The sequence below is a fragment of the Malania oleifera genome, chromosome 11, assembly GCF_029873635.1.
Source record: "Malania oleifera isolate guangnan ecotype guangnan chromosome 11, ASM2987363v1, whole genome shotgun sequence".
NCBI lineage: Eukaryota > Viridiplantae > Streptophyta > Magnoliopsida > Santalales > Ximeniaceae > Malania > Malania oleifera.
The window spans coordinates 50,565,104-50,588,168 of NC_080427.1; the positions used below are offsets into that span (position 1 = coordinate 50,565,104).

General features: G+C 34.9%; 1 protein-coding gene across 4 annotated transcripts in view; it reads left to right on the forward strand.

The window, feature by feature from the left end:
* The first annotated feature begins 3,356 nt into the window (after positions 1-3,356).
* Positions 3,357-23,065, forward strand: part of LOC131168654 (uncharacterized) — a 42,374-nt gene continuing 22,665 nt past the window's right edge. For 2 of the 4 annotated variants that reach the window (XM_058128257.1, XM_058128259.1), the window contains exons 1-3: positions 3,357-3,623; positions 20,532-20,658; positions 20,784-21,175. In XM_058128257.1, the coding sequence (XP_057984240.1) occupies positions 20,834-21,175 (342 nt within the window). In that variant the 5' untranslated portion in view covers positions 3,357-3,623; positions 20,532-20,658; positions 20,784-20,833. The remainder of the gene's footprint in view (positions 3,624-20,531; positions 20,659-20,783; positions 21,176-23,065) is intronic. The other 2 variants (XM_058128258.1, XM_058128260.1) reach the window with 1 other exon arrangement.

Sequence of the window (23,065 nt, forward strand, 5' to 3'; positions counted from 1 at the left end):
TTTATGTGGGTGTTGTGACTTTAGGGTTTTGGGACTTATACTGTAGGCAGGTTAGGGAACCTAGTGGGTGTTCCTAGAAAATCTAGGTAAAATGATGAATAGTTTATAATTTAGGTAATGTAGGTATGGAAATTATTCCAAATAATTCAATTATTTGACAGGAATATATATATACACACACATATATATATATATATATATATAAATGTGCCTGTGTGTGTGTGTAATTTCAAGATTATGGAATTATGAACGCCGTGGGCGTGAGTTAGAATTAGTAGACGAGCCAATTTTGTCAAGTAAGGGAAATATGTTATACTAGTAATTTTGGAAATATTATCAGAAAATATGTGTGTTAGAGGGAAAAATTCTGCAGGATATAAATTACTTTTATTATCAAGAAAATCCAGATTTCAGTAAATGGGTTCAATATTTATTTAATTGTGTGGCATCAGTTTGGTGTAGGACCAAACCGTCAAAGGTTTGGTGAGCTTTGAGTAAAATCGTCAACGATTTTTAGTTACTGAGGCCCAATAAGGATAAAACGGCAAAAATCGGGTTGGTTAAAAACCAAACCATCGATGGTTTCAGGAAAACCATTGATGGTTATGTCTGAGAATAGCTTATAATTAGGTTTCAGTTCATTTTATTTAAAGGAAATTAAAAACTCTCTCACTCCATCTCTTTAGGCTGCGGTTCTCTCTCTCTCTCTCTCTCTCTCTCTCTCTCTCTCTCTCTCTCTCTCTCTCTCTCTCTCTCAAATCTTCAGCCAAATCAACGATTGGACACCACCACGGGGTCCTAGGTTCGATTCTCGTTATTTTAATCGGAGTAGATTCGTGATTTGGGGATCCAAGGCACCACTCCAAAGTTAAGGTAAGAAAAATGAATTATGTGTCTCATGTCTCATTTTAGAATTTAACTGATTAGTGGAAGCATGGAAGCCTAGGGATGTTACATGAGTAATTATTCCGGGATATAGCTGATTAAACTAAAATATATGATTATAGGATTTTGTGCTCCGAACGCCACAAGCGTCGGGTTAGGATCCATGCAAACACATTCTTAGTAAACAAGTAAGGAGAATAAATTATGTCAGGCATTTTGAAAATTAACTGATTAATTTAAAGCATGAGAATATGAAAATATTGTATATGATTTTCTGACTTATCAGACATATGAAAATAATGGTTTTGGATTATCATGTATTTTTCTGGGCAATTATTATATTATGAAATCTTACTTAAAATTTGTGTGGCATGAGAAATTGTTTTGTTACTGTACAATAAACATGTGAAAATATTTTATGATGAAATGTGATTTATACTGGTTTATGGAAAATATTGAAAATATAATAGATATTGTGAAATGATGAAATATAATTTTATATTAGAATATGTGATGACGGTTTTATACCAAAATACAGACATGATATTTTTGATATGTGATGATGGTATTATACTGGGAAATGAAATGACAGAAATAATAGTTTTTATACTGAGATGTGGAAATGAGAACTCTAATGGACCAGTGATGTACACGAGAGCACGACACCGTTGCTAATGAATAAGTTAGTGCAACCACACTACTCGAGAAGAGTGTTAATATTGGAAGTCGATTAGGCCTGCGGAGAGATGTTGACTGCCCTTGGGTTCGGACTAGGCTGCGGTAGGCTAATTATATTGCAGACGCGTACAGTTTGACTTAGCCTGGTAGGACAATCATGGTTAAATCCCGCATTCGGTCCGCACAACTCGGTCATGTAGGGTTATTACATGACGGTGATATATGAATGTCCACTCAGGTTGGTTCCTCATTACAAACATAATGATTCTACACTAACAGACATGTTGTGTTTCATACACAGAGAAACTTATTGAGCACGAGCATTTTTTTTGAGAAAAATATATAATTGCAAATTATATATATATATATATATATGTGGTTATAAGTACAATTTTCATGATTTCTCAATTAAATTAATTATTAAATGAATGTGTTATGATATATTAAAACTCATGTTGCTACACACTAACAATAATTTATTCTGTCTTTTTGAGAGGTGTCTCACCCCTATAATCTTAACATTTCAGGAAATATCAGAAATCAAGTCTAAGGAACTCCAGGGCGGGATCTAGGAGGTGTTAATTAAAGTAAGTACCGATGAGACACTGTTGTGTGTATAGGCAGATATGTTTTGTCTCAGGGATATGTAAAAATATTTGTGGGGAGTTATTTATGTAATTATGATGGTAATAACACTCTGGTATTGTGTTTGAGATTATATGTATATGTATGTTTCTGCTACTTAGTTTATCATGAGAGATTGACAGGTCACCCCGGTACCCCATTTCGGGTCGGGTTGTCGTTAGGGTATGGTATCAGAGATACATGAATATTGTAAAAAAAAAATCGTGGTGTTACAAGAAGGGGTGAGAGTAGACCTAAAATAACTTGAGAGGAGATAGTGAGTAAGGATTTAATATACCTGAATCTGTCAAAATAAATGGTCCATGATCGCATAAATTGGGCGAAAAAGATTCATATAGCCGACCCCGCCTAGTGGAAATTAAGACTTGGTTTTGTTATTGTTGTTGTAGTATAATTTTCTTAATTTATCTTACTAAAGTTGAATGAAAAAAGTATAATTGTCATTTTATTCAGAATAAAATTTAATTTTTTTTCACTAAACTTAATAGTTGACTAATGATCAACTAATGTAAGGTTTATTTTTCCAATAAAATGAAACCTCAAGAGATTTTATGGTGATTTTAAAAAACTTAGGAGATGAAGTGTCATGTTTAGAAAATTCAGAAAACATTGCTGAATTTTATCCTAATTTTTATTAATTATTTATAAGAAAATAATAACAATAAAAGGATAACGAATAACTTTTTCTAAATTTTATCATGGGAATTTAAATTTTTTAATGATTACATGTAAAATGAAATATTAAGAAATATACAAGGAATAATTGTTTATATATATTTCTAAAATTTTTACCATATTACATTTTATTCTAAGGAATATATATCTTCATAAAAATAATGTTTGAAAATTTTCATTTTAAGACATGAATTTAAATTTATTTTGTTAGAATTAGAAAATATGTAATTTACTTTATTATATTTTATTTAAATTAATTTAAATTTAAGTTTTAAATTTTATAACCAAAACACTACTCTAAATCTGAGTTTGGGAGCATAGATTTCAGATTTTGAATTTGAGTTGAGATACAATTTAGTCAAAATATAATATAATTTTATATTACATTTATTTAAATTTACACAAATTCAAATTTAAGGTTTTGGAAACATAGGTAAATCAATATCAATTCAAATTTGATGCACATTATCCATGTTGCCAAACACAGCCATTCTTTGTTACCAAAAACAATCATATGCCCGGGTAAAATAGATTATATCCGGAATTCAAATTGACCCCGTTTCTCAATTCCCAAATTATAGGGTTTACAGTCTCTGTCGGTTCACTGGCGGGATTGCGGCCAGTCGAGCTCGAGACGAGACGACACCAGGAGTACTTCTCGAGCTCTCTCGCGGTTTCGCCGCCGCTCTGCAGGTTGATTTGTGCATCACCTTGCTGCATTTGGCCAACACGCCGATCCGGTAAGCTCCACTGAATTAGAGGAAATGCTCTCGCCTCTTCTTTCTTTTCTCCAGATAATGGAAATGTGTTGCATGAAATTTGGGATGGGTGTTCTTCTTTGACAGATTTGTAGTTGTTAGTATTCAAATTCAGGGTTGTTGAATACTTGAGTGAACTCTGTAATGCTTTTTTCTTCCGGTTATAACTCTTTGCTGAAGAATAGCTAACAGCTCAAGGAAGTCATGCTTCAAACTTTGTTAAGAGTGCCACGGTGGTGTTTGTTCTATTATAGATTTGAGTTCAGAAGAGCATATAATTGGTTCTTCTGGTTGATTAGCTTGAATAAATATGACTTTTGGTTCAGGGGATAAAAAATATTCACAAGAAATGACTCATTTCTGGGAATAGGATGCCTGGAATATATTTATTTGTTTTGTGTACATAGGATGCATATGTCGTTGCTCAGTTCAATGTGGGAATCATTATGGTCCAGTTTGGAGCTCGAAAAACATTGGGGAAAGGAAAGTAAAATAGGAAGGAATTCATCTTTTCAGGTTTAATTATCAAGGAAAGTGAAAAAGAAAATAAAAATTTCAAATTAATGAACAAAAAATTATTTGTACGCATCACTAACATTTGATCTTTTAAAATTTTTAACCATAAACAAAATTTTATTTTTAGTAGTATGAAAATGCTATGGGAAATGGAGTTCCTTTTGTATTTTCCTTTCCTTTTCTTTCCCCAAATAAGACCCTTGATCCAAATGGATCCTGTAGGCATTTTAACAAGATTACCATTATATCTTGGACTTGTGTGAACGATGTATAAAGAATAGTCATATTTTCAGTAAAAAAACCTATGAAGAATATGCACAAAATTAAATCCATGTTTTAAAAATTCCAACATTATAAATAAAAGAAATTTATAATCCAACTAACTAAACTAATGGGGGTAACATGGTCTCGAAATTAATATTATTATGACATGATAATAATTGTATTTTATTTCTATTTCTATTATTTTAATAATCAATTATTCATTGTTATAACATGATAGTAATTGTATTTTATTTCTATTTCTATTTTTTAAATAATTTACTATTATGAATATAGTGATAGCATGTAATACTATTCTATAATGGGGTCATTAATGATCAGAGTCATGGGGGCAATTTAATCCCAAAAATAAGATGCCTACAAGAGTGAGATTCCTATGAAATTTACTGCAGGAGTGCATGAGAATGGGGTTTCCATGTTTTGTGGGAATCCTTCATTCTCAGGGAGAGTGAGGTTACTGTTGCATCGTATTTGGACACCAAAACAAACATGGGAATGAAATGTCATGGATATCACAATCATGGGAATGTTAAAAGTTGGCGCGAATCAAGTGGCTGTAAACCTGTCTGGGCACGCAAACTTAACAACTCAAATAGGATAGTATAATTTCCTAATCTCAAGCGTCTGGGCTTATTGGTTTATTACTGAATTTTTCAGATACTAGAATATTAGCAGACTGCATTCCTTGTAATATAGTGTAATTTACTATTGTAATTCATTTGTTGTTGGCCTTCAAGCTTGTGCTAGGGTTCTCATTTCATCTCTAAGGTAATTCATTAGTTTAAACATATTACTGCTCCAAGTTCTTAATTTGAAATATAATAATTTAATTGAAGGGACTAAATTGACTAATCATGGGAAGCAGGACTCTAATATTTTACAAAAATAATGTTATAGATGACATTTGCCCCATGTTTCATTAAGGTATGAAGAGAGTAAAAAAAAAAAAAAAAGCAATAAAGTCTCAGACTAAATGGATTTCATTTAGGATGCATGAAATTCAGGCTAAAAAAGGTCTTTACCCTGTAGAAATTTAAATTTAAAAAGTGTGACAAATGCTTCCTGTCAATACACTTTTCATTTAAATTATTTTCTTGGAAATTTTTCCAACCTTTTGGGATGGTTCTCAGAGAAGGAGGGAGAGAGGAATAGCAAGGGTTGAGAAAGGTAACAGAACTGGCCAATAAAGAAAATAGACAAGTGTTAAAGAGAATCTAAGACTCATCATTTTGAGGCAATTATGCAAACTAATTTATTGTTGTATTTTACAGAAACAGTAATGAAATTTAAAAATACACGTGGAATATGGTATGAAAGGATCACATGAATGCTCTAATTAAAGTTATGTTAAAAAAATTAAATTTTAATACTTGCACAACATTATGGATAAACAATTTAATAAATACATATATATATTTTACTTTTTATTTTTATTTTTTGAAATATCAATGCATGACTTATTCCAATAAAAATATCAATAAGTTTATTGCAATGTCTAAATTGTGATTTACTACCTAAAATCTCTATAATTGTTATTTTGTTTACCTAATGATCAATTAATGAATTTTTAAAATTTCAAATAAATTTAATTTTATTTTGAAGGGTATTTCTAGATCCATAATTTTATCTCTTTTAGAATTTATATAATTATTTATCAAGAATGATTAGGAACTTTAAATAAATTTAGAAGACAAATAGGGAATTTACTTTTATTTTATTTTATTTTAAATTTTGGGATATACTTTTTATTTAACATTTATAATACCAATACCTTTTTTTTATTCATTAATTTATTGTTAACCCAATGGAATTGTTTTTTTTAGGTTCAAACCTTAATAGACACCAATAAAATTTCTAATGTAGTTTTATCTAATTTTATCGAGTTTAGGTTTTTTGTTTGGAATCGTTTGGTCTTACTTCTAAAAGATTTACAAAATGATATGCTTAGACATTGTTGGTCTATTTCATTTTCTAACCAAATGGAGATTCTCTCTTTAGGTTCTAACATTTTAGCTTATCTAAAGTAGATTTTTTAAATGTAATTTTATCTTACTCTACGTAAATTAGTAATGTTGTGTTTTACTTCTAAAATATAAGGATATTTTTAGCCAAGATAATTTACCCTATTTGTATATTTATATTTATATACTAGACCTTGTTTTTTTTTTTTTTTTTTTCCTTTTAATAAAAAGAAAATTTTTTATTTTATGTCCAATGATTAAATTTTTCTCATTTAGAAATTCTTAATGTAGTTTTATTTAATTTTGGTTGAATTTACTTTTCTTAGGACTGCTTTGTTGTAGAGGACATTTGTTAAAAATTAAATCTTAAATGTTGAACATCAAATTCAAATCCAATTTTGTTTACTTGTTTGAAATTTTAAGGGGCCGTTTGTTAAAATCCTTGCATTCCTTTCTGTCCAAAGAGTCCAAAGGAGAGCAAAGATAGCACATCTCCAAAGGATCCTCCCTTCTCCTAAAACCTCTATAATGCACTTTTGAAAAAGTTACGACTATCCTTGGTAAAATCACAGCCTCACCAAAGACTGAAAACAACAAAAAAAAAGGCCGCTTAACCATTGCAATGTAGGAACAAATGATTGATAGTTTCATACTTTCATTTGAGTCTTGACACAGAATACATATATCTGGACTTTAGGGAAATATGGACAAAAATAAACATAAAACACACACAAAAATAACATCATGATATACGTGGTTCGGCCAAATTCAGCCTACGTCCACGGGAGAGATAGCTAGTATTTCCTGAAAACACATAGGAGGAAGAGGAGATAAAATACTCACTCAAAACTCTCACAGCTCTCTCTACCTTCCCACTCTCTTCTCTCAACTCTATTTTTCCTGATGATTCTTTACATTTTCAACACAACTATTTATGCACAAGGAGGATTAATTACACAAGGAAAAACTGCCACAATCAACTTTGATTTTTTCTCCTAATTTTGTGGAGAACCACCCGCAAGAGAAACTGCAGGTTCCTGAAAAACTGCTTCATAATTCTTGTTTTAATTTAGCTTCGTGAGGCCTCCTTTTCTGCAACAAATCATTGGTATTTAGCTGATAAAGTACCAAAGTCCAAATGAAAACTTTAGTCTTGAATGGAACCTTTGCCTTCTAGATAAAATTATTCAAAGGGAAAGTACAGCCACTAGATCGCCTCTTCGGCCCACGTATTTTAGGCGTAGGTTTAAGAAGCTTGAGGAAATGGTGGGCATGAAGAACCTCTTTGTATTTTTTTATTATTTTGTAATTATGTGTTTAGTTGGGTCATATTTGTACATACACGTTAGTTGTAGTATTGGTTTAAGTGCTGGACATGCAAGTTGATGTACAGTTATTGCTTTGAATCATAGTGCTGCAGTTTCTACAATTTGAGGGAGCCCCTTTCCAAATTGTAGAAATCAATAATTGGAGAATTGTGCAACCTAGACAGTCTAAAAAGACAGGGGGCTGAAGACTCCAATGAAGCCTCACCCACCCAAAAATGAAAGATCTTTCTGTTACCAACTTGAAAACGAGTAAGAAGGCAAAATAAATGGGCTATCTAGGAAATGAATTTCCAAAGGCTAGCATGAGAAGCACAACCACTCCCTTTGGTACCTCACACATTCCAAAGCAGACCAAATTTACTTCTAATTACCATGTGCCAAAGGGAGTCAACCTCCAAAGGAAACTTCCAAAGCCATTTTCCAATGAGCAAAATGTTTTTAGACTCCATGTTCCTGTGCCCCAAAAGCCCTTCAAACTTAATTCTTCTAATCCTATCCCAACTACTAGATGATCCCTCTTACCCTCCCCAACTCTTAACCATAAAAGATCCCTCATAATCCTCTCCAAGGTCTCCACAACCCCAACTATAATTTCGAGAAGGGAAAGAAAATGTATAGGTATATTAGAAAGAGCAGCATTTTTGAGGTTGATAAGACCTCCTAAAGACAAGTAAGCTCTCTTCCACCCCCGGAAAATCTATTCTGCACTGGCTCCACCACTGGGTCCCAAAACGAAATATAACTAGGATTACTATCAAGGGAAAGACCCAAATAAGTCAGAGGCCACTGCAAAATATGCAACCCACTAATCCAGCCAAACCCTCTTAACTTTGTCAAACCTATTTCGATACTTGCAATCCCACTCTTAGGCATGTTAATTTTAAGACCCGAAATATTCTAAAAGATTGTTAGAAGGGAAAGAGTTAAAAAAATTCAGAATACCATCTCAAGAAAATGGAGGGTGTCATCGGCAAATTGGAGGTGGGACACTATAATATTCTCCGTACCTACTTTGAGGCCTTGGGCATGATAGATCATTTTACTCAGCACATACACAACTAAGGTAAAATGGTAAATAGAAACGGGGAAAGAGGATCCCCTTGTCTCAAACCACTTGAGGCCTGAAACCAGTCTTGTGGTTGATCATTCACTATAACTGACATTGTCACTGTCAACACGCATCCTTTATCCGTTTCCTCCAATTCCCACCGAAACCCTTCAAGGTCGACACATTATCCAAGAAACTAGAACTAACCATATTGTAAGCTTTTCCAAATTCTAATTTGAGTAAAACACCCCTCCCTCCCCGTTTCCTCACATCCTCTTGTCTATCCTTAAAGGCAGACTTTTCTAGTGTAATTGTTCTCACTAACACCTCTTGAAGCCTCTTAGACAAAATCTTGGCAAATTCTACAATGGCTGGTCACTAAGCTTATTAGACGGGAGTCTCTCTTCTTTGAACCCTCCCTATTAGGAACAAGAGCTTGTTAGGATTCCTGAATCAATGGGGATTTTCTATTTAATGATAGGATTCCCAAATCAATTGGGATTTCTAATTAATCTACTATGATTCCCATTGAATTCTATTTAATTTTAGGATTATTTAATGTTGGATTTTTATTTAATGTGTTAGGATTCTTATATCAATTGGGATTGAGTCTTACTTGGATTGAGATATTTTACATTCCTAATAGGAGTAAGTTTCCCTCTCCTATATATATATATATATATATATATATATATATATATATGTAACCCTATGGGGATTTTCCATCCAAGCAATAACATAATTCATAGTCTTTGGCTAATTTGGAGGCAGATCCCCTCAAAGTGTTCAAACCCTATTTTCTCTTACTATTTTCCCTTCTTAAAATTTTCCCAATTTCTCCACGATAAAACCTTATGGTCTTATCATTTGGTATTAGAGTCGACATTCTTGTGGATGCTGTTAACCCGCCAACAAAAGCAAGATCTTGGAGTTTCTTTATCTTCACTAATATGCAATGACATCACTCTCTAAACTACTCATTACATCTTCCCACAAAGAGAGAGAAGATGATGCCTTTCATTAGCTAATTGTAGGGAGTAGCCGTATGTGCGCAAAGGAGAGGTTACCAAGGAGAGCATGATTGTGGTCCTTTTTGTATGAAGGTGGAATTTCCACACTGGGACAGTGATGACCTTACTTGTTGGGTTTCTAGTGCTAGAAAATACTTTTGATTTCACTGCACTCTAGAAAATCTAAAGTTGAGATTGCTATTAGTCTGGATGGCGATGCTATTCAATGGTATGACTGGTTTGAAGCTCGTTATGGAATGCCTTCATGGGCAGAATTTGTTTTTGGATTACTTGTCTGATTTGGGCTCATTGGATATGAGAATATCCATGGTGAGCTTGCTAAAATATGCCAAACTAGCACTGTCTTGGATTACCAGACATGATTTGAGTGGCTATCAAACAGGACTAAAGATTGGAATGAAAGCCAACTCATTGGTACTTTTATTGAATGTCCGACTTGACACTCAGCGTGAGGTCAAACTACATCGGCCACGGACTATGACTGCTGCAATTTCCTTTGCATGGTTAGAAGAAGAGAAGTTGGGAGAAGAATGACGTCACTCCAACAAGACCATTAGCAAGCAGAATGTCATCAACACTATCACAGCACTTGCTCCTCGCAATTCTCTTGCCAAATGATTGACTTAGGACGAAGGGGTGTCATCCTCAACCTCTTTTGACTCTTCCACTGGTTCAATCATCACTCCTTCAATTCATGTTTTAGCTGGTTATGCTAATCCTCAAACCATGAAAATTAGTGGCTTCCTAAAGCGCCAACCTTTTGCTATCTTAATTAATATGGGTAGCACTAATAATTTCATGGATACTAAAATTGCTAAATGACTAGCCTATCCTGTGGAGCAATGTGAAAAGTTTGACGTCAAGGTTGCAGATGGAAGGACCTTGACATGTTAGGGCAAGTGTTCGAAGGTTAAACTTACTATGCAAAACCATGGCTTGTATGTTGATTTATTTTTGCTGCCCCTTGAAGACTATAAAGTGGTTTTGGGTATTGAATGGTTAAGGAATTTAGATGATATAGTTGGGAATTTCTCTAAACTGGTTATGAAGTTCGCCATGAATGGCCAGAGAGTGACTCTTAAAGGCAAACATTGTGGTAATGTGTTCAAGCTATCGTATGGAGAAGCTGCTTAAAAAGGAGTGACATGGTTGCTTGGTACAATCTTCGAGCACCAGAGCTACAACATCAATCTAGCTAGGATGAAGGGCTAGACTCTCTTATTTTAGAATTTTCTGACCTATTTGTAGAGCCATAGGGATTGCCACCTCAGCGAACACATGATCACCGTATTCCTCTATTGCTAGGTAGTGTCCTTACTAATGTCCGTCCTTACTGCTATCCTTATTTTTAGAAAGTAGAAATAGAAAAGATAGTGAAAAAAATGTTAGATGTGGGCATAATTTAACTAAGTGTTAGTCCATGTTCTTTAATTGTCTTATTGGTGAAGAAGAAAGATGGCTCTTGGCAGATGTGTGTTGATTACTTGATTATCAAACACTGAACAAGAACAATGCGAAGGATAAATATCCTATCTCGATTGTGGATGAATTTTTAGATGAGTTGGGAGGTGCCCAACAGTTCACCAAACTCGACTTAAGATTTGGTACATAAGGATGATGTTCAAAAGACTGCGTTTAGAACTCATGATGGCCATTACGAGTTCTTGGTTATGCCTTTTGAGTTAACCAATGTGCCCTTAACCTTCCAAAGTCTTATGAATGACATTTTTTGACCTTACCTACATAAGATTGCTCTCATATTTTTTTTGATGATATCCTTATATATAGCTCGCCATTCTTTGTGAGCATCATCTGTTTGTCGAGATATCTAAACGCAGTTTTGCTCGATCACATGTGGAATACCTTGGGCATATTGTTTCCAAAGAAGGTGTTTCAGTTGACCCTTCTAAAATACAAGTGATGACAGACTGTCCTATTCCACAAGCAATCAAAATGCTGCAAGGATTTTTGGGGTTAATTGGTTGCTACCACAAGTTTGTCAAGGATTACGGAAAGATTAGTGCTCCATTGACCGCTCTGCTGAAGTAAGATACATTCAAATGGAGTGAGGAAGCTAAACAAGCCTTCGTCAAGCTTAATCACGCAATATCCACCACGCCTTTTCTTGCCCTGCCAAATTTCAACAAGGTGTTCATTGTTGAGTTTGATGCATTAGGAGTTGGCATTGGTTCAGTTTTAATGCAAGATAGACACCCCATTGCTTTTACTAGTAAGGCTCTTTCTCTAGCTCACATTGGCATGTCTATTTATGACAAAGAGATGCTAGCCATAGTGCATGTAGTTACAAAGTGGAGACTATATTTAATTGGTCGGCTTTTCCAAATCCGAATTGATCACAAGAGTTTTAAGTATTTTTTGGAGCAACAAATCTTTTCCATAGAACAACAAAATTGGGTCACTATGTTGTTGGGCTGTGACTATGAGATTATTTACAAGGGATCGAGAATGTGGTGGCAGATGCACTTGCATGACTTCTTGAACAAGTTGAACTTATAGCTGTTTCTATACCTAGATGTACTACTCTTGAACAAATTAGGAAGGAATGGTGGCAAAATCTGGAGACTAGAGGTATTATCCAAAAGCTACAAAAAGAGCCAACTTTAGTCCTTCCTTACCTTTGGGACTCTTTAAACTCTCACTGTATAAAGGGAGGATTTTATGAGTGCCTAACTCAACCGACAAGCAAACCATACTGCAAGAATTACATGCATCACCAATTGCAGTTCACTCTGGTTTTCTTAGAACCTACAAGCGCATTTCTCAGAAATTTTACTAGAAGGGAATGAAGGTGAAATGAAAAATTTTGTGGCAAAATATGATGTTTGTCAAAGACAGAAAGGGGAAATCGTGGCGAGTCTAGGCTTTCTACAACCTCTTCCTATTCTAAAAGAAGCCTGGACTGATATCTGCATGGATTTCATTAAGGGACTACCATTTTCTCATGGTAAGTCTACTATTTTTGTTGTTGTGGACTGTCTCACAAAATATGCTCATTTTTGTGCCATAACTGACCCTTATCTGCTATAAGTGTTGCTTGTACTTTTGTTGAGAATATTGTCAAGTTGCAAGGAATTCCTTAGTTTATTGTCTGTGATTGTGACAAAATCTTTACCAAAAACTTTGGAAGGATCTTTTTCCATTTGCAAGGAACACAATTGAATATGAACACTGGATATCATCTACATTCGGATGGGAAAATTGAAGTTGTTAACAGGTGCTTGGAGACTTATCTTTGTTGCTTTGCTAGCGACAAATTGAAGGATTTGGTGTGATGGCTCCCATGGGTGGAGTGGTCGTATAATACCATTTATCATTCCTCCATCAAGTTGATTCCATCCGAGGCTATTTATGGTCGAGCTCCTCCTGTTTTGGCTAGGTATTCAGCTAGATCATCTAGAGTTGATCGAGTTGACAAGGAGTTACATGATCTAGACAAGTGCTTATGCTCCTCGAAGAAAATCTTGCTGTAGCTCAAGTTCGTATGAAACAAGCAACTCATAAGCACCATAGTGAAAGGGAATTCTCATGCGAGATTGGGTATTTCTCAGGCTACGAACCTATAGATAGATATTTGTGACTGTTCGTTCTTCAATTAAGTTGTCTCCTCGATTCTATAGGCCTTATAAGATCCTAAAATGTATAGGCCCTGTTGCTTATCGTCTTGACTTATCAATAGGTTCTAAGGTACATCAAGTTTTTCATGTCTCTTTCCTAAAAAAGAAGTTAGGGGAACAAGTTACTGTGCAACACCACTTGCCTGATGTTGCACCTACATGTGAGGTTCAAGTGCAGCCACAAGCAATTTTGGATCGCTGGGTGGTCAAACGTAGAAGTTGAGACATTATAGAAGTTTTAGTTCTTTGGTCTCACTTACCATTTGAAGAAGCAACTTGGGAAACTTATCACTCCTTGGAGGGTGATTCCCAGAGTTTATTGCTGCTCAACCTTGAGGACAAGGCTGATTTGAAGGAGGCGAGAATGTTACGATTCCCAAATCAATTGGGATTTCTAATTAATCTATATGATTCCCAATGAATTCTATTTAATGTTAGGATTATTTAATGTTGGGACTTTTATTTTAATGTGTTAGGATTCCCAAATCAATTGGGATTGAGTTCATTAAGGACTTGGATTGGGATATTTTACATTCCTAATAGGAGTAAGTTTCCCTACCCTATATATGTGTAACCCTACAAGGCTTTTCCATCCGACCAATAACTAATTCATAGCCTTTGGCTAATTTGGAGGCAGATCCCCTCAAATTGATCAAACCCTTTCTCTTACTATTTCCCCTTCTTAAATTTTCCTCAATTTCTCCACAATGAAACCCTAGGGTCTTATTAGAGCTACAAACGTAGCTTTGGCATTCTTCCCCACCACGGCGTTTCTGTGGAAAATAGAACTCACAGAAGAAATGCATTAAATCTTCTCAAACAACCTCCCAACTATTTTGGAAAAAAGCCATGGTAAACTAATCAGGGTTTGGAGCCTTACACCTACCCATCTCAAAAAATTCCTGCCCTTATCTCATTAATGTCAAGTCTGTTTAGCCAAGTAGCTGAGTTTTTCTCGATGGGACTCCCATTTAAACCTTTAATCATCTATCTATTTGTACAACCCTTATTATATACAACCTCTTACAAAACTCTCTTATCTCTTCCAATTTGTATTAAATCCAGCACTATGTTTTCTTCATTTGTTTCAAACTCTGTATCCAAATTCTTCCTCCTCATTCCATTTGCCACTTTATGAAATAGTTTGGCATTACAATCCCCTTTTTCACTCACTTCATTCCAGATTTTTGTTTCCAACTTATACTGTTAAGAGCCCGATCAGTGAGATCTGGTATAAATAAATGAGGAAAGGGCAAAACAGTAAATTGAGCAGGCTTCGTCGACGAAGCCAGAGTTTGTCGACGAAGACCCTTCTGTTGTTCGGTGACGAAATGCAGAGGCTCATCGATGAGGAGAAGCCGAGAGGTTTTGGGAAATCCGGAAATCTCAGGCTCATTGACGAGGCCACCGCTACGTCGACAAAATGCCTACGTTGACTCGTCGACGAAGACACCGACTCGTCGACGAGGTTGGCCGAGTCAAAGATGCTATAAATATCCATTTGGGTTGTTTAGAAGTTAAGTTATCAAGTTTTCTCTCTCTCTAAGAACTCAAACTCCACTCTCTCTCTCTAGATTTCTTCGCCGTTCGTTGCTAGAATCGACGATCCGACGTTACTACGAGGATCAGGGAAGGATTCTCTTTGAGACTTGTGGAACAGATCTTCATTTTGAGCGTTTTCGGGATTTGACCCAAAATCGAGGTAATGCTCGGTTTTCATTTCCGTTTTGATAGTTCTGTAGAGAATGGAATTGTAAGTATGTTTTGTACTGTGATTTATAGGTTTTGGGAACTCGGTTCGCTGTTTAGGAGCCGTAGAGTTCGGGTTTGGATTTTTGAGGAAAGGTAAGGGGATCTGTTTATATTTGTTATTTTCGAAATTAGATTTGATAGAATTGTGGTTCACGGTCTTGTATGTGTTTTGACTACTTATTTGGGAAAATCTAACGGGTAAAATTATGAGATTTTCATGTTACAGTTTTGGGAAAAAAGGGGGCATTGGGTTGCATCTCTGGTTTCGTTGGAAAACCGTGGATATATTGTGTTATATATATGTGTTATGGAGATGACTTTGCCTTGACTTGTTTAAACTGTATTTTTGAAAATCATGATTTTGAGATTACCAAATGAATGTGGAATGAATTGTTATATGAACATGCATGAGTTGTGATTTGCTGAAATGAGATATAGGAACGGGGTTCCGAATTGTTCCAGGTTGTGAAAGAGTGTCCGACTTTATATCCGAGGGTGTGAAATACCACCTGCCATTGGAAAGAGTGTCCGACTCTATATCCGAGGGTGTGAAATACCGCCTTTTCCAGCTGATCACCGAAGGGTGTGGATCCACTAGACCGGTACGATGCCATGGGAGCCTGAGGCTATGCCATGTGCCGGGGACGCCGTGTAATGCGGGCCGAAGGGTGTGACAACACCGGGTTACTTGATCGTGTGTGTGTGGGTGTGTTGAGCACTATACTGGAACTGTTTTGTGAAAATACTGGAACTATATTGAACTGTGTATGTTTTATGTCATGATAACACTCAAATGCCATACACCGATATAACATGATTCTTCCTTACTGAGAGGTGTCTCACCCTTATCGTACGTACATGTTTTTAGGTCCTTCGAGTCACCGGAACTAGCGTCCTTGTGTTGGGAGCATAGTGGTCGGTGTACTGCATGAAGTGCTTGTGCAAGTACTAGGACTGTAACAAGGTTGTCATTTTGGGTATATGCGGGCACCCTGGGTTATGTTTTGTATTATGGAGCTTTGACTCTGTTTGTATAGACTTTGGTATGATACAATGTATGTATAGAAAGAACATTTTCCGCTGCGTATATGTCATGTATATGAATGTGTATAGGGTATACGGGAACCCTACGGGGTCGGACCCTCATTCATTATAGTATCATTTGCGTTTTGTATGATACAGGGACAGGTTAGGTTACTATATCACACTCTGGGTTTCATTACCGGGTTCAAGGCGTGACATATATCTCCCTAAAAAGGATAATCTTTAAATCATTACTGATTGGCTTCTTTCGCTAGCCAAGTCACACTCTTCATACCTAACCAAACTTTCAATCTCATTTAGAATCAAAGATTTTTTCTCTCTCAAATCACTGAAAACTAACTTATTCTAGAGTTTCAATCTATTTTTTCACATTTTTTAACTTTCTCATGTAGTAATCTGAAATATATATATATATATATATATAAACTAAAATATAATAATAAATATCTTGGAGGAGATATTTTTAGATATTTATATATATAAATATCTTGGAGGAGATATTTATAGTTACTTAAGAGCTAAGTTATGTATTTTTTTATATAACTCTCAACTCTCTCTCTCTTCCTCTCTTTCTAAAATTAGAGATTCGATTTTCTCTCACTCTCTAGCCGCAGTAACTCTCTGCTAGTGCTTCTTGGTTCTCTCTCTCTTCTCCCAGCTCGTAGGATCTCGTTGTTCGACCGGTTCAAAAAGCTAGGGTTTCAGGTTTTCATCTGTTTCAGGTCGTTTTTCAGGAAAGGAGATTTGTTTACATAAGTTATTTTCGAAATCTAAACCGGTAGAACTGTAGTTTAGGTTTATATGTACAATATGACTGCTTATTTGGAAAATTTCATTAGGTAGAATTGTCGATTTTTCAGTTTTACGGTTTTGGTAAAAACTAGGGTTTTGGGTTATGGTCTCCAATCTTCGTAAAACTCCTTTATTTGTATTAAACTTAAAGTAGGAGATGCTTGAAACCCTTGTTTTCAATTTAAAAGATATTTTACGAACCATTTACTATACTATTGCATATTAAACCAAATGAGTGTGGCATGAGATATTAAATGTAAGTATACTAAACTGAGAAATATGAGTATGAGATATGGGAACTGGGGTTCCAAATTGCTATTAGGAAATGTATAAAAGAGATGTTGGTTAATTACCGAGAGATGTATGTACAGGGTTAAATCGAGAGCTGTGTGTGCCAGTTTATACCAAAGAAAGAATGAATGAATGAAAGAAAGAATGAATGAAGTTGTGAAAAATACTGAAATTGCTTAAATGCTTTATGGAATGAAAACAGGTTACGATGCTTTCGTTATAAATTATATGTATGATATATGAACCGCCTTAGAAAGCTTGTTACTAAGAGAGCACGATACCGTTGCTAGAAAGAGAGATACAGTGCAACCACACGTTATTCTTGAGTGTGGGTATCTATGTGTAGTCGATTGGTGTGATGGACCACTGGTTACGTATCGAGATGGTGAAGGCCAAGTCTGGTTGGAGAAAAAGTATGTGACTAGTGTGGTGGCCGCTAGGGCTAGTCAAGGTCCACGGACCGCACAACCTTTACCATGGGGTAAGTAAATGGTGTTGTTATGATGTTTCACAGTTGGGATGAGATCAGTATGCATATACATAATTTAGAAACTAAAATGGGTAAAGTCACAGCGACGAGTACTGAGCAGAGGGATTGTAGAGTGTTTGAGCCTGTACCTTACCCTAATCTCGGGAACCCTCGCTTGTAATGTGCCGAACTATCTTTTGCAGGAATTGTATATGTATCTTCTATATTACAAGATTGAGAATGATTTAAATGTATAACTATTTTCTGTTGGAATAAACTCATGTAGTCACACACTGATGTAATATGATCTACCTTACTGAGAAGTGTCTCACCCCAATATACAAATCTTATTTTTGGTCCTACAGGAAACCGTTCCTAGACTTCTAGAGGGATTCTAGGTATAGTGTTTTGATAGTTCATGTAAGTTCCTGTATAGCTTTGGTCAGCTTACCTTTTTGGAGTTTGTAATAATAGGTTATGTTTTAGTATAAACGGATGTATGTGAGGAAACAGTTAGAAACTCTAGTAAGTTTTATTAGAAAATGTATGTATGTTTATGTTTTTAGCTGTGCATAAATATGAAGATCAGTATGAAACACCCGATTTCCCTTATTTGGGCGGGTAGTATATGTATGGTATCAAAGATATGTATGATACGTATGTATAGTAGCACTCTGGGCCCACCTAGAGGGTCAGGGCGTTACACTTAGGAATCTAAAGCCCGCCTCCCTTGAACATTGCTCCCATTTCATCACGACTTAATGCATTCTTTAAAAGAAGTGCGAGTCAACCACATATTTTCAAGATGAGAAAGAGTAGGGCCCTAGTGAACCGAATTTGTATCCAAAAGAATTGAGCAATGACTTGAAACTGGTCTAATGAGAACCTTTTGGGCAACATTTTTGGAAAAGAATCCTCCCACTCATAGGTGAACAAAAAAGTCAATTTGGAGGGAGGCAATTTTGTTTCTGATGCTACCCAAGTAAAATGGCCATTATTCAGCGGTAAATCCTTAAGTCCACACTCCTGAATAATGGAATAAAAAATTCTCATACTACTATTCATCCTTGAACCCTCCAACCTCTCCCTAGTAAATCGAGTGGTATTGAAATTCCCATTCACCACCCACTGCGGATTGCAACTGCCAAAAAGACTGGCAAGCTCCTCGAAAAAAGAAATCTGCAGATTAGATAGTGTGGGACTGTAAACTGATGAATACCACCAATTCCTCGGACCCTTAACCTTTAGTAACACAGAAGAGAGAAATTACCGACCACACAATCCTTGAGTGAAGTCACTCTAGTATCCTAAAGTAATGCCCTCTTAATTTTTAAAGATGAAAGATATTTTTGTTCGCCAAATGATTACGTTATTCAAACTTCTTCATATGGTATAGAAATTTAATTTTCTTAGGAATGGTTGGTCATACTTTTAAAAGATGAGGATCTTTTTGTTCATAAAGTGATTTACAGTATTTGTACTTCTATATATATAGCATAGATGAAGTCACTAAACTTGATAAATGGGTCAGGTGGTCAATAGGCAAGGCTTTAATAGGTTGGGTTGAGGTTGACCCGTTTATAACCCTATACCTGTACCTGAGTAGTAAATTAACAGGCTATAAATGGGTACCTATTAATAAATGATAATATATCAATAAATTTATTTTTAAATTATTTCTTTAATATTTGAACATATTTAAGTAGATCTAAGCCCTCATCATCTTAGACTTTTGATTTTCGTGCAGAAGACTTTCAAATCTGAGTATTTCAAAAGAAAATCTTAAAAAAATAAAATTTTGGGTGTGCTTTATTTTTAAAAAGAAAATGGGTCATCCAACGAGGTACTCGATCAAGCCTGCTTAACCTGTTAGCATAACATGTTGTATTTGGCCCATTTGGGTAGACCCGTTTTCATGCCTCATTATTATCTAATTCTGAACCCGATTAAAATGTATGGGTCATCCATTGGCTAATGAAGCAAATGCCAGCCCTAATCACTATACCGTGTTACTGTTAATGGCAGAAAATGTCATGGACTCTTAACTTTGTGGCCGAGTAAAGATACAGTAAATTTGAAACAAGGAAACATTGCTTTTGCACTTTTTAGAAAAAAAAAACTGTTGAAATATGGTTAATTTCACAAAAGTTTAGAACCTATATTTAGCCATATTGAAAAAGGTGCTACATCAACAAAACTAGTGGTATTTAGAACACTTTTAGGGTGACAATTAATAGTAGGCCAAAATTAATTTGATTTATTGAGTTTAGGGTGCCTTTTTGGGAACATGTTTAGTATATAATCCAAAGAAAGCGTTCTGTGAACCCTAAATTCTGCTATGGAGTAAGGTATCTAATTTCTGCACCTTTTATTGGTAAACAAAGTCACATCAGTTACACACACACACACACACATATTTGCAGTATGTACAGGCAAAAGTATTTGGTTATTGGGGAAAAATCAATATACTTCTATTGTTGAATTAGGATCAACTAGGGCAAAAATAAAGCATTGTGTGCATATATATATATATGATAAATATGAGTATGTATGCTGTATTAATTCCTAATTCTATAAATAGTCTATTGAAATTTCTTTTTGAACTTTTGCCTTTACTGTTATCTTTTGCTTCATTTATTTGATCCTGTAATCTGATAGCGGTTCAGTTTTTTCAGTTTTTGCTTCCCATATCTCTTGTAAGATGTTTACCCTTGTGCATGAAAGTTTTGACCCTGATACAGGTGTTGGGGTTTGACACTAAGATGAGTTGCTTGATGCAGAAACTTGAAGATATATTGAAACATTGCTGTTTGGCATCTATTGTGCAATGAAAGACACTAAAATAGGAGTTTCCTTGTCATGTACATTGTAAGACATTTAATGTTTTCTTTTCTGAAATTTCCTGTTTCTGATATCATTGGCTCCCCCCCCTATAGATTCCATTCCCTGGACATCTGGTTATCTGCCTGAACTTTTATCATGTTATGTGCCAGGGCCAGTTAAATGTAGTTGCCACGTGTGGTCCAAGTTTTCTTCCATTGTTATGTCAGAAGCGTCAAGAGATTTGGTTGCTCCAGCTGAACGCAATAAAGTAGGACCAGATCACTTCAATTTCAGTGCACGTGAGGTAGCCGAGCTTCTATCACAAGATGAGGATTTTCTGCCATTTGTGGTTCAGACTACTGAATTTGGAGGGATACATGGGGAGGCAAAAGACAGGGATGTAACTAAGCATTGCAATAACAGTGAAGTTACTAATGGCATGACTGGTTCTGGTGCTTTGTTTAGTAATGGTGTAGGATCTGGGCTTTCTGATTTCAGAAGAGAGAGGTTGAAGGCATTGCTCAGGCAGAGTGTGTGTGCTCTCACTCAGGAAGTCGATGAGGTATATCTGTCTTTTTTTTTTTTTCCCCCTTTTCCTTTTTGTGCATAATTGGACATGGGAACAAACTAAATTACACTTCTAGATATGGAGGATTGAATTTTTATGCTCATATGCCTTTATTAATGATCATTCATTAAGTCACCTGCTGAATGTGCCATTTTTTTCTAATTGCGTTACTCTGGTATGCGAACGAATGAGCAATGCTGTGAAATGGTTTATTGGCATCTTAAGGGGGTGTTTGGCTCCGTTTATCCTATAAGATTCCCGATAATGTGGCCTTTAGAATGTTGGATGCCTGCATTTGGGAACGCTGGGATCTTCCATGGCAGGCATTGTGGATTTCTTGGGAATGCAAGGTGCTCCCAAAAGATGGAAATTCAACTGCATTGAACAAAAATATCCTTACCATTCATTTACTGTTCACTATTATTAGTAAATATTGTAGTTGTTAATAATAATATTTATTATTTATTATTTTTAATATTTTAATTATTACTAGAAAATATGTTGCGTGGATCGCATGTGATTGCTTGCGAATAATCTTGTGTATTATTTTTGTAAGTTTTAATCTAGGAAACATGAACACTTTTGGAAGCTTGAAGTGTAGATGTATGACACGGCTAAGACATGTATGCAACATGTATCGGAAATTAATAATTAATATATATTTTTTGACACGGCTAAGACATTTCCCGGCACTTGCTAACACAATGAGAACACCACTGAGACACTTCTTGCACCAAAATGCTGCATTTTGTCGCCCTCTTACTTTTGTTGAAGAACAAAAAAAAAATTGAGTAGTCGAAAGATTGAGAGTCAGACATTGGACTGGTTGGATTGCAGATTTTTAGATAATTCCTTAATGTGCCATGCCATGCCCATTGCCCCGCATTAGTCATGCCCTTGAGTTGTTTTTGTTGTTGGACAAATACTTTATAATAAGAATATAGTTTATGATTGAATAGTGTAGTTCTTAAATGTGAAGTTGATAATTTTGCATAAATGGTGCTTATATTTTGTTCTAAATCAAAATTACCACAATATTTTTCTTCTAATAAGAAAAAATGTGCCTAACTATATATATTTTTATATTAATTTATTAACATATCCCTATTGTGTTGTATCCTCATTTTTTTGAATTTGTTGTACTTCCGTATTAGTATCGTGCCATATCCATGTTATGTGTTAGTATGTTTGCTTTCTCAGGTTTTAATGAAGTTTAAATTTTTAAACCAATTAATAATATATTGCCATAATTAATTTTTGTAGATGTTAAATTATTAATGTTAAAAAATATTAAGTATGAATATTCAAAATTATTTGTAAAAATTTATATTTTTTTAAACATATAAACTACAAATAAAGACATGAGATACTATTATAACACCATGTAAATACAAACAACAACAAAACCAAGCCTTAAGTCCCACTAGGTGGGGTTGGCTACATGAATCCTTCTCCTCCATTTGCACGGTTGTGAACAATTTCTTCCAACTACTTAAGTGCTATTAAAATCTTACCATTTCATGCCAAGTTATTTTAGGTCTATCCCTATTCCTTCTATTGCCACTAATCATAAAACTCACTCCTTTTCATTGGCAGGGACTAAAAAAATATTTAAAATATAGGATATGATACTTCATGAATGCTCTAATTAAAGTTATGCGACGTATAGAATTTTAATGTTTAAATAATGTTATATATAAAAAAATCTTATAAATACAAATATGTTTTTTCATTCTTTGTTATTTTGTAAAATATCTTAATATCATTTCTAATGAACTACCAAAAATCTTTATAGTTGTCGATTTTTGTTTACTTAATGATCAATTAATTTTTTTTTAATTTTAAATAATTTTGAAGTTTATTATTTTGGGTAGTATACTTGTA